General features: G+C 35.6%; 1 protein-coding gene and 2 pseudogenes across 3 annotated transcripts; 2 read left to right on the top strand and 1 right to left on the bottom strand.

Moving 5' to 3' along the window:
• The first annotated feature begins 903 nt into the window (after nucleotides 1–903).
• On the top strand, nucleotides 904–3,970 carry LOC109129054 (bidirectional sugar transporter SWEET8-like; annotated as a pseudogene). The gene is made up of 6 exons (XR_015582285.1): nucleotides 904–1,042; nucleotides 2,752–2,788; nucleotides 3,180–3,294; nucleotides 3,381–3,542; nucleotides 3,640–3,763; nucleotides 3,877–3,970. The product of XR_015582285.1 is annotated as a bidirectional sugar transporter SWEET8-like (transcript).
• A 2,031-nt stretch (nucleotides 3,971–6,001) lies between these two features.
• On the bottom strand, nucleotides 6,002–7,307 carry LOC104744842 (uncharacterized). The gene has a single exon (XM_010465950.3). It carries the CDS (start codon nucleotides 7,221–7,223, stop codon nucleotides 6,288–6,290), a length of 936 nt encoding a protein of 311 aa, XP_010464252.1. The 5' UTR covers nucleotides 7,224–7,307; the 3' UTR covers nucleotides 6,002–6,287.
• An 892-nt stretch (nucleotides 7,308–8,199) lies between these two features.
• Nucleotides 8,200–11,934, top strand: LOC104748054 (putative E3 ubiquitin ligase SUD1; annotated as a pseudogene). The gene is made up of 9 exons (XR_015582768.1): nucleotides 8,200–8,433; nucleotides 8,686–9,264; nucleotides 9,371–9,883; nucleotides 9,971–10,158; nucleotides 10,243–10,590; nucleotides 10,666–10,817; nucleotides 10,921–11,051; nucleotides 11,134–11,282; nucleotides 11,388–11,934. The product of XR_015582768.1 is annotated as a putative E3 ubiquitin ligase SUD1 (transcript).
• The last annotated feature ends 299 nt before the right edge of the window (nucleotides 11,935–12,233 follow it).

Genomic DNA, 12,233 nt, shown 5'->3' with positions numbered 1-12,233 from the left:
AATAATGATACTTTTGGAGATTTAACTAAGCTATCTGGATGCATATGAGTTTCATGCATATTTTTTTGTGAAGTATGATCTCATGTTTGTTAACCCATAACATCACACTCACAGCCATGAGGCTGTCACCGATTCCGAACAGATTTATATAGCTTGGCAAATGAGACTATACCACCACTTGGCAAATGAGACTATACCACCATCTGCGTTCTTGATTAATATATATTATACTAGATAACGTCTCACGTCTGAATTTGAAATTAATATAACAAAATATAATTATATACTTTAAAGAAGTTTAGTAATTTATTGAATAAATTGATTATTTAATATTTTATATTTCAAAAATATTTTTTTAAATACGTATTTATCAAAACTTGTACAAAAATTATAAAAATTTTCCTCAATTATGGTTTTATATTTTATTTAGTTTCTTCAAAAGTAAATTTTATATTAAAATAAATTTAGTTTATTATAATTAGAAAAAAATTACAAAATAAATTAATAATCATATTATGTGAATTTTTTATTAAAATGAACAAATAAAACATAATTTTATTATTGAAAATTATGATTAAAAAGTAAAAGAAAAATGAACATTTTATAATATATTACTTTAATTCAAGTTGTTGTTATTTTAGAACGAACTCTTGATTTGATTCTTGTTTTCTTGATTCAATGATTCAGTTACGTAATTGATTATTAGCTTGTAATTTGTTTTGTATAGTAATAACTCAAGAACTCGGTTTGCCTATTGAACCGGGAAATTGGAAGTTAAAATTAAAAGCGGAATTAGACCCGGATCCAGTGTTACCGGGTTAAATTAAGATTCGCGGGTCATAGCAGAGAGAGCAACCCAGACGCAAACGATGAAAGCGATCCAGTTGCTGTGGGAAGCGCTAATGGAGGCGACGGAGAGAAGATGATGACGGCGGTGAAGAAGAGACAAGCGACAAAGCTTCACCAGAATCCCTTGTTTTCATCCAGAGATCATCACAGAAATTCTCCTTCGATTGCCGGCCAAGTCGGTCGGGCGATTCAGGTGCGTGTCAAAGCTCTTTTGCTCTTTATCGTCCAATCCTAGGTTAGCTAAAAGTCATCTCGATCTAATCCTCCGAAACGAAGCCATACGATCTCTCCACCGCAAGCTCATCGTCTCTTCACATAATGTGTACTCGTTAGATTTCGATTCGATTGAATGGGAAGGAATTAGGCATCTAGCTGCCGCAGAACTTACTTATCCGCTTAAGGACGATTAGCATTTTCTCTGCGATGATTAGGAGTTACGTTAGGGATCATCTGTACGAAGTATTCTTTGAAGGCAGACTCATGGAGAGGCGAATCTGCAGTTTGAATTATGAGCACAACGATGGCTTCTACACGTCCGGTGTGCATTTCAACGGTGCGATTCACTGGGTGTTTACAGAGCGTAGCCATAACCAAAGAGTGGTCGTAGTATATGAATTTTCGAACCGAGGATTGTTGTAAACATAGCAGTTTAGAAACTTTCTGGTCGGTAGTCTCAACGAATGTCTCTGTGTGGTCAATAGTTGCTACGAGGTGCACGATGACATATGGTTGATGGAAGGAGTACGGTGAAGCTAAATCATGGAGCAGAATCCGGATCAGCTCGTTGTATAGGTCGATGAAACCTCTGTGTTCGACTAAGAACGATGGAGTCCCTTTTAGAAGAAGAGGAAGAAGAAGAAGTGGGATTGGCTTTAACTGAAGGGTCAATGTGGAAGAGATGTTCCCAAATCTTTATCTCCTCCATTTTTTCTGATTTTCTCTCCTCTTTTAAAAATTTTTTTTTTTCCTTTTTTCCTTTTTTTTTTTTTTTTTCATGCCGTCCCGTTTAAATATCGCCGGCGAAAAGCTTAATCGTTTCTTTGTCGGAGTTTAGTAAGTGAAGACAAGACGACGATCGACTATTCAGCTTTTGGGCTGGGCCTTTGATATTCAGGCCCAATCTTTTCAAAACCAATCCAAACCAAATACTACCTTCGGTTAAGGCAAATTAATTTATTCAGTTTCTTCTTCTGAACCGAAAGTTTTAATTCTACCGGCCTGTACCGAACCTACCCTAGTAACAAGGAAACAGATAATGTAGCAAACAAAACAATATATATTTTTGGTTGGATTTTGATCAAAAGAAAAAAAAAAAAATTGGTTGGATTCACAAATTAAAAATACGATCTTTTGACTAAATATTCCATAGAAATATTATTATATATGCCAAAAGGTAAAGAAAGAAGAGTAAATATTGACTCGTCCTTCACTACATCTCCGTTTTCTCACTCCATCGATCTGATTAACGCCAAAGATATTCGTATATTGGTATCATACATCTGCGATCTCTCTCGATTAGTTTATTTTTGTGCGTGCTTGCATATCTATATATATCCGTGTGGTGTGTAACATGGGTACTCATTCCATGCACAAGTGTAGTTGTTGACATGTTGTAATTAATAGTGATTCCAAAACTCCTTACAAAAAAAAAAGTGATTCCAAAACTTAAATTATACTGATGTTCTAATGGCGGAATCTCTCAATAAATTAATTTACGTTCGATACTTACTTATCATCATAATCTGTAATTACATATACATATATCGATCGGTTCATTTTACCTTACCCATGTGTGTGTGTGTGTTTATATAGATAGAGAGACTGATTTAATTAGCACAAAATTCGAGATATATATATACTGTATGTAAAATATACTGACATTTATTCTCTGGCTTGATGCAGGGAATGTTCTGTCCACTTTGATCTCCCTCTCACATATGTAATAATCCTTTTTCTTCTTTCTCTTGCTTTTTCCCCTTTTTCACATTCGTGTTGTGTGTTTTTATGTTTTCATATGTACTTTATTACGAACGTTACTTTTTGAATTATTGTCTTCTATATAGTTTGTCACCAATATAATCTCTACATTGGCGAGGATTAATTTATAATGCGTGTTATCTGTCTTCTTTTAGTGGTTCCTAGCTACGATCATAATTTCTCCGTTTTATATCTGAGTATTATTGTTTTCAGATTTAGATTAAGCATTTATCGTAGTCAAGAGTGATCTTAAGCATTTTCATATATATATACAAGAAGAAATCAGTAAAGGGATATCAACTGGATCATCAGTTAAGGATGCTGATTAAATGTGGTTTGTGGGTTTTGTATAGTCTCCCTTTTGTTCACAAGGACAATATTCTCGTCTCCACTAGTAATGGTGTCGGTTTCGCTATCCTAGTTATCTACATCGTTGTCTTTCGGATCAACTGCCACGACGAATCACTTGTAGGTATCCATCTTTAATGCTCGCTTAAATATGTCTAATATTGTATATTGATTTTTCATTATGTTGATATGATGTTGATGTGCAGAAGGATCTCATTTATGTATGTCTTTTGTTTGAGTCTGCTTTTTTGGCAATTGTCTATTGTACTACTATTTTGGCAATTGAGACTTCATCCGTCAAGCATACATTCGTTGGTGTTGTTTGCAACGTTTACAACATTGGTATCATCAATCTTACATGTACCATAGTAATATATATCTCTCTCTCTCACTTATTGATGGATAGATAAGAAAAGTGTATTTATCACCGGCTTTGACAAGTTTTTTATGCGTCAAAACCATTAGGACAAAATACCGGAGACAAAGAGTACCTTCAAATATATGCCGTTTTGGCTGTCATTAGTTAGTTTCATCAATGCTGGAATTTGGACTGGTTATTCTTTGATCTACAATTGATATCTACGTCCTTGTAAGTCCTTTTCCTATTTTTTTTTCTTGAAAATTTTGTTAATTAATTGATTTCCATTAACATATTGAATTTGATTTATAACTTTTTTCTTTCTTTTTGGGTTTATGGAATAGATAAGCAGTGGTCTTGAAACATTGTTGTGTGTTTTTTAATTAATAGTATATGCTTGTTCCTGGGATCTAGGCCAACCCGACGATATTGTTTGAAGTTTGGTGTTTGGAGTTTGGTATGTTTGCATTTAAGGACTAATTTTTACTACTAGAGAAAATCAGCAATATTCACATTTTTTTTTTTCGAGACATACACAAAAACAAGAGAAAGAAATACAAGATGTTGTAGGAGTTGCGTGTCCCGCGGGTTAGGTCAATGACTTGCAGTGCAAGAAAAAGGTAGTGGTGAGATACTGTTTTCTTCTACATGAAGAACAGAAGAAGATATTGAACCGTAGTAAATCAACTAGATGTTAAAAGCTACATATCACATCAGGCCATAATTTATGCAGAAGTACGTAGAATCCTATAGAGTGAACAGGTGTTGATGGATTGATCACCTTCTTTGATTCATTAGTTCAACAAATTAAAATCTGATACTTGTTTTCAACCTAACACGTGGTTGTATCCTCGTACGATTAATTCATTTGGTTCAACAAATTAAAATCTGATACTATTGTTTTGGGCGAGTAAAAAAAATGTGCACCCAAATTGTATATCGCTTAATGGGCCTGCAAATATCTTATAATTACTATATTTTCTATCAATCTACCTTTTTTCTTTCTCTTAATATGAACAAATTAAGATATTATTTATGCTACTAAAACAAAAAAGAAAATAGAAAACTAAAGTAATTCTGGCAACATATGTTTCTGATACTAGAAAAAAATATATTTAAATTTTACAGAACAAATCATCTGTCTTATATAGTTTGGTGACTGAGATTACAACCACATAACACGACAAGAAAAACCCTATGACATGAATGCCTAGTTTGGATTCCTCTTTCTCAATCTGGTTTGACAAGTACACAAAACCAGTAGCTGTTCTAAAAAATGTAGCCTTGTATATATCTTTTTTGGACATAAATTATTTTATAATAATAAAAAGACAATGTTTTAAAAAATAGTGAGTTAATGTTATAAAAGACAATTTAAATTTTTTTCAAAAAATGAAATATTATAATTTTAAAAAGTCATATAAAAGTATTTAGTATAAGTATTAAGCTGAATAGTAGAATGATCGTGTGGCCCAACTACAAATGCTCACGGTCCAAGTTCGTTTAATAATTTTCTAGCAAAATTGCCTGTTTACGCTCAAAATTATGGTGTTCTTTTTTGGTACTAAGAATACATTGTTGGTAGATTAAATATAAATAAAGTCACCGAAATATACGTAAATTAGATAAAGATTTTGAGTTGATTAGTATAATATGATTTAACTAATTAACCCATCACAAAAGAAAAAAAAACTCTTTGATATTTATTGATAAACTAGTTTGAGAGTTATCTAGAAACATCACTAATTCATGAAATTAATGACATATTTTCTATCAAATTAAACATCAAAACTAGAAATCAAACAGAATACCATTAGTCGATAGAGATTAGACCTCTTGAATGTAAACTTGCTATAGGATTAAACGAATATTAATCCATCGCTGAGTAGTCGTAGTAAACCATTACCTCTTTCAGCTTCCTCTGTTCCTATTACTAATTATTAATTTGATTATACCTAAATCTACTGCCAAAATGGTACTTAAAATGTGATTTATCCAGTTATTTATTTTTATTAAATTTGGGATACGTTTTGGTTAATAAAACTTTATTCGGTAAATTTGGTTATTTCATTTGGTAGTTGTAAACTGGTTATCAAATAGAGCAGACCAATTTGGATGATTGAATGAAACTGATGGAGAAGAAAAAAACATGTTAATTAGCTAGTTCAGATTGGTTTGGATGGACCAGCATTTTGCAGTTTCACAAATGGTAAAATACCAATTTTTTTTAATTCACATTTTAATTAACTTGTTGAACTATAGAAAATTTGACATTATATATTCTTTCATTTAAAACAACAATTATCCAAAAACATTTATATATATTATATATATATATATATATCTCAATTAATTAGGAACCAAATTAAATAAAAATGACGACTTGGTTATTGAATATATCAAATTCTATGGACACCATCCAATAAGAAATCCGATTCGCTTTGTTTATGGTCATTGGTCAACATACAATTACGTATAGATATATATCATTTTGTTTTTACGATAAATTGACATCCACATATGATAATACAACAATTAGTAGATAGATGATGCATGATCTATCTCTGGTTAAACGTTACACCATACATAAGCCTAATAAAAAGCTCTCTCACGTTCTTTAAAATATGATTTTTTGGAAATTTGGATATTCGAAAACGACGTTCAAACCCGTCCAAGGCTCAACTCAAATTTAAAGAAAACAACAACACTTTACAGTTTTACATTCTCTAGCGATTCAAAACGCCGTCGTATCTTATCACTTGATCAACGTAGAGATAGCGAGACAGTTACTAACCATCTTCGTAAGCTTGCCGCTCACGTCAGCCAACGGGTTAGGCTCTCCCGCTTCCTCGAAGCCGTCGTTGCACGTGCTGTAGTCCGTCATCGCCGCACTCAAGTTAGTGTTAACGGTGGCAATGTCGCGTGTCTTAACGGCGTTAGTCGCGTCTTCCAAATTCGCAAGGGCGTCGTCGTACAGTTCCTTGCAATCATCCGCGGCTACTTTTTCTACGATGGCCATGGCCGCCTTGGTGGCGTTGATCGAAGCTTGGATCGCGAGAACGAGGACAGAGGAAACGTCTGGTTTCAGCTGAGACACGGTTAACAGAGGACTAACGGAGGATTCGCATAACGGAGGGAAGTCAGTTTTGCCGCAGATGGTTTTGATCTCCGGAGACAACAATGGCGTATTCAAAACGTTTTTGGCCGAACTCAAAATGTTGATTCCAGATAGTACAGATGGAGAAGATGAAGGAGAAGCCTCGAGATCATCTTCCTCAGACGGTGGATTCGAGTCCTCAGGTGACGCCGCGGGGGAGTCGATGTCTGACTCCGTCGGAGTGGGAGCTTCAGGTGATGCCGCGGGAGAGTCGATGTCTGTCTCAGCCGGGGTGGGAGCTTGAGGTGATGCCGCGGGAGAGTCTATATCTGCCTCAGCCGGGGTGGGAGCTTCAGGTGATGCCGCCGAATAGTCTTCTATATCTGTCTCATCAGCCGGAGAATAAGCTGGACTAGTGATCGGATTCATAACTTCTGGTCCCGGAGCTGGTGCAGGAGATGGAGAGTCTGGAAACACATGGAGTAGAGATCTCGAGCCGACGTATTTGGATTCTACGGGGGCTATAAAGATCGTGGCCAAAGTAGAAACCGTGACGATCACGATGATCCGAAAGGTTTTATTCTTTGATTCCATTTTTTTTTTCTTTTTTTTTTCTCTTCCGTTGAGAAAGAAGAAGAAAAAAGAAAAAAAAAAGTTTAGGTTTATGAAAGATAAAAAAGGAACAAATAGATGAAAAAAAGGAAAAAAAAAATTAGTATGGGGATTGGATGAACGTAAATAGCGGCGATTCAATTTTCCAAATTGTAACATTCGTATTTTCTTAAAACAGGGGGTAATTAAAATGTGAAGTTTTTTTTTGCGATAATGTAGGTCAACACGTCAACTTAACCTTGTAACGTATCTTGTATTTAAAAATTAAAAACCTTTTTATTCAATCCAAAAATCTAAATTCTAAAAAAAACAATAGCTGTTACCATTTCAAATTTTCTTCCTTTTCCTTTATTCACTAGTTGTAGAACTTTGTTTGAAAAACAATTGAAAACGTTAGTTTGAGATTTTTTACTCTATAAATTTTATAATGTATGAAAAAAATATTTTATCGGACTTATTTGAGTAGTACCGTTCAAGTCATCAGTTACATTTGAAATTTGAAACTAATAAGAATTCTACAATATACAACAACTTCCTTTTTTTTTTTGTATAAGTTGGAATTCACGCGCCCTTTGTTTTTTTTGGATTTGTTATACCTAAAAAGGTAAAAATGGACAATAAAAAGTACTAGTACTTTAACTAAGGTAAAAAGAAAAAAAAAACTTTGAGATTAATTACCATAGTAATAATTAGATAGGAAGCAACGTAGAAGGTCACACTGTTGTAGTCTAACACTCTATTGTAGACTGTAGTCAACACTCTGCTGCAGACGGGTAGCTGTCAAAAAAATAAAAGCACAGAGAGGAATCATTGAATCAATAGTAAGAAATTACAAGCTATGCCATTATATCCCTTTTTATTTTTATGATATACATCATCAAATAGTCTTGTGTTGATGGTTTACCACAATGCATTAACTTGCTGCTTCAGAAATTTTTAGTAGAGAGAGTGAAAAAAGAGGTTTTTGCATTTTCCAAAGATGGACGTCTCTCCGGCGATAAGCGACCAAAATATTCCGGTGAAAGATACAGACAACTACGACGAAGATGAAGATTTGTGCCGGATTTGCCGATCACCAGAGGAACCAGGAAACCCATTGAGGTATCCGTGTTTGTGTCGTGGGTCTATCAAGTATGTCCACCAATATTGTCTTCGTCTTTGGCTGAATCGTCGCGGACACAAGAAATGCGAGGTTTGTACATCACCTGTTTCTCTAACAAGGGTTTTAAGATTTTGAGGTTTTTTAGGGTTTTAGGACTTTTAGCTTTATCTCATAATTAAGACCATGGTATCTTTCTATTTATGTGGGTCTAAGAAGAATCTCTCTAATGCAAGGTTTTTAATTTTAGGGTTTAGCGGGTTTTTTTTGTTGTAAAGGAAGAATCTTGCAAAACTGTGTATTGTATGCCTACCACTAAATCCACTCTGTTTCCTTATACCGCAGGTTTGTGGGCGTAGCTACTCTATTGTTCCGGTTTATTCCGACAATGCTCCGGACAGACTCCCTTGTTATGAATTTCTGATTGGGGTGCTATTGAGAGTTGCACGTTACATGAAACTGGTTCTTGTTCATTGGTTTCTGGTGATTCGCTTCAACTCCTTCTGCAATGCCTTACGTTCTCTGGCCCGAGAACTTGTTGCAGAGTTCCGGACAGCCTTTACTTCTTTTCGTGCTGCCCTTTACTACAGTCTTATGATCGAGCGTTTCATGACCATTGTCAATCTTGTAAGGATGCTGGTGCTAGATCTTATCAGTGTCAGGAGATTTCCTGGTGGGTTTCCCGCTGAGGATTTTGTTGCTGGGAATAGCGGCCTACCGCAAGGAGGAGTTATTAATGGTGGAGTTATCCAGGTCTTATGGAAACATATGAAGATCCTTTGTGATTGGTATTTTCTCAAATTTATCCGTTTCTTCGGCCAACCACATGGACTACTACCAATACGCGTCCCTCAGAATGTGCCACTTCATGATTTTGGAGTGATCCGGAGGCTACTTTTCTTTATCAATGGCGATGCCTTTGCTGTAAGTTCCAATTTTTATGCTTGTTCATCAATTCTCTTCCTTCGTGCATCTTAATAACTATAGTAAAGAATGTTGAGTAACAAGTTCTGTTTTGTTCCCTATACAGGTTCTTGCCATCAGCGTATATGTGTCTATCCTCTTTGTTCTTTTACCATTTTTGATTGGATGGACTGTATTAGAAACTGTTGGAGGCAGCTATCTATTCGGAAACTCGCCTGTTATTCTTGGATACATAATGATGCTGTCAGTTTCCTTCGCTTACTTTGGAATCCTCTTCACTCTTCGTCATTACTCATTTCCAGCCATAGTGATCAGGTGGTTTTCACTCGGGTTTCACTTCATAACAGTGATATTGCCATGTCTCTTGTGGGTTTTCTTAGAAGAAGCCTGCAAAAATCCGTTTGTGGTTAAGGATGCCTTCGTCGTTTGCTTTAAACTTGGTGTTCTGCCTTGGATAATTGGATGTTGGCTTGAAATCTGCACTTCCCCTTTGTTTGGAACCACAATTTCCCAGAGATTTGAGATTCTTTCACAATTCCCAACTATGATGATCATACGCTGGTGGTCAGGAATATTTTGTTTGATGACTGCTGTCAGTTACATGGATCTTATCCGGAAGGTAATGGATTTACATTTGTGTTTCATTCCAATAGAACCTTACTAGCTCTTATATCATAGTTTCCCTCATTCACTTCTTCATTGGCAGATCATTCATAAACGAGCCTTATGGTATCTCCTAGATTTCACACATCCACAGTACAAGATCACCAAACTGAAGCTTGGTTACACCTTCTTTGCGTTTGCGTCTCATGGGGTATTGTTGGTGATTTTGTTTCACTTGCCAATGAAAGCAATTACACTTATCAGCCCAACATTTTTCTCTCTTGAGTTATGGTAAGTTTTCTGCCTTTGCTTCCCTCTGAACCTTTTACCTTATATATCGTTTCTAATTTCTTAGTATCTTGACCAAAAACACAGGGTCACCGAAAAAAACCCTTTTTTTTGGGCATACTCAGCTCATTTCCTCCTAATGAGACACGGCCTTGAATGGTTAATCAATCTAAGTAAACAAGCTATCCAACTCGTAGTTCACAACTGGATAACAACTGTTAGTTCTTGGCTTCAGCTGAGTGATTTCTTGCTCGTAAATCCCCGAGGAGAGAGCTTTCACCGTGGTGATCAGAATGTGAGACCAATGATGGAACCAAGAAGGCCATATGATGTTAATCGAATGTTTCTATTGTATACCATAGCTGAAGGCTCAGTGGTCATTATGCATGAATATCAGAATACTGAAGATGATGATCAAGACCAAAGAGATGACAGGTAAAGGTAGTTAATAGAAATACACAACATTTTCATAAAGTCATTGAGAAGTGTTGTGATAAGTTGCAGTTTTAGGTTTCTTCCGAGGATTGCATTGATGTTGGTGCTAGCCGCTTTGAGTTTGTTCCTCATGAGCACAGCTTTCATTGCTTTGCCTATTTTGGCGGGAAGAATCTTCTCTCACTCTATCTCTTTCATCATGCTAAGATTTGGAGTCAAACATGACGGTTTGTTGTTGTTTCTTCTTATCTTGCTTTGCTTAGACATTTTTTCTTCTATATGCTTCTAATCTTTTTAAGTCTCTAATTGAAAATCTCGTGATTATTGTAGATTTTTGTGGTTTTTGGATTGGATGTTATATCCTGCGAAGAATCTATATCAGCACTTGCTTTGTATCTGATCATATTCAGAAGCGAAGAACCCATTTGCTTCTCAAGTATATCATGTTTTTCACCATCTGGGTAAGAAGAAACTTCCATTTTCACTAAAACCTCTTGGGAAGTATGACTTCTTCTAAAACCTTTTGCAAACTCCGATAAACAGATCACTGTCATACCGGCGATTGCTTGGTCTACTTATCGATGTTATGATCATCATCCCATCACGCGTGCCACTAAACGAAACACCGGTTTATTTCTTGATCCAAGATTGGTTAATTGGAGTAGTGGTGTTTTCACTTATGGACCTTTCTGGTAAGAAAATCATCATAAGGTGACTTCAACAAGGACTGAGGTTACTTTTTGTTTTCTCCAGAGGAACTAATGTATTTGCTTTTTCTTCGTTTTTATTTCTCATAGGCACTGATCACACCAGTCAGCTGTTTTGCGACTAAGGCATGGCGAGTGAAGTTAAGGAGAATGATAACCGTAGGAATCTATAGACTTCCTTCAATGTGGCTGTTTCGAGAAGTGATTGGTTCCATCATAAAACCACTTCTAATCACGCTCTCCATCCCTTACCTGCTTGCAAAGGCTCTGTTCCCGTTGCTTGGATTTCCCCAAAGGATCAATATAGCTGTTGAGCGATTTATTTGGCCGGCGTTATTAGCTTTGATAACGGTCTGGTTAATGGCGAAGCTAACACGTAATGTCATTATCTACCTTCACGAATTGGTCTTCAATGAACGGTATCTGTTGGGTGAAAGAGTGGACAATTTGAGTGTAGATCTAGAGCAGGGGATAATCATCCATGGAGTATGACCAACAAGGACGGACTCTTTTGCTTTTTTTGGTTTGGTACATAGACTAGAAGTCGATCAAGACATATGTTATTATTATCTTTAGCAATGTTTATGTTTTATTTAATTTAGACAGTAATTAGAGGAAACCAAATTCTGTGAGAGTAGAGACATGTTGTGTAGTGTCTTGCTTTCGACGAGATTAATGGATTTCTTGATGACTTACGTCTTTAACACTTTTCTGTTTCGTCTTTGTTTTTACTTTAAAAAACCATGGGATCACCATTTCAAATGTAACCTCCTTTTCCCTAAAGTGAAACTATTTGCCTAAGATTTTTATGCTTAGAGAAATTCTTATATGGTAATAACTTTAAAATATCTAAACTTATGCAGAAAATGAAAGGAAAAAATGTTAATTTTGTTAGTTTACAACAAGCTAGTCCGACATTATGAATGAATTTCAAAT

Source organism: Camelina sativa, chromosome 15 (assembly GCF_030686135.1).
Source record: "Camelina sativa cultivar CO46 ecotype springtype chromosome 15, ASM3068613v1".
NCBI classification, from domain to species: domain Eukaryota; kingdom Viridiplantae; phylum Streptophyta; class Magnoliopsida; order Brassicales; family Brassicaceae; genus Camelina; species Camelina sativa.
The sequence above is the reverse complement of the archived record's forward strand: the minus strand, read 5'-3'. Positions and strand labels throughout refer to the sequence as shown.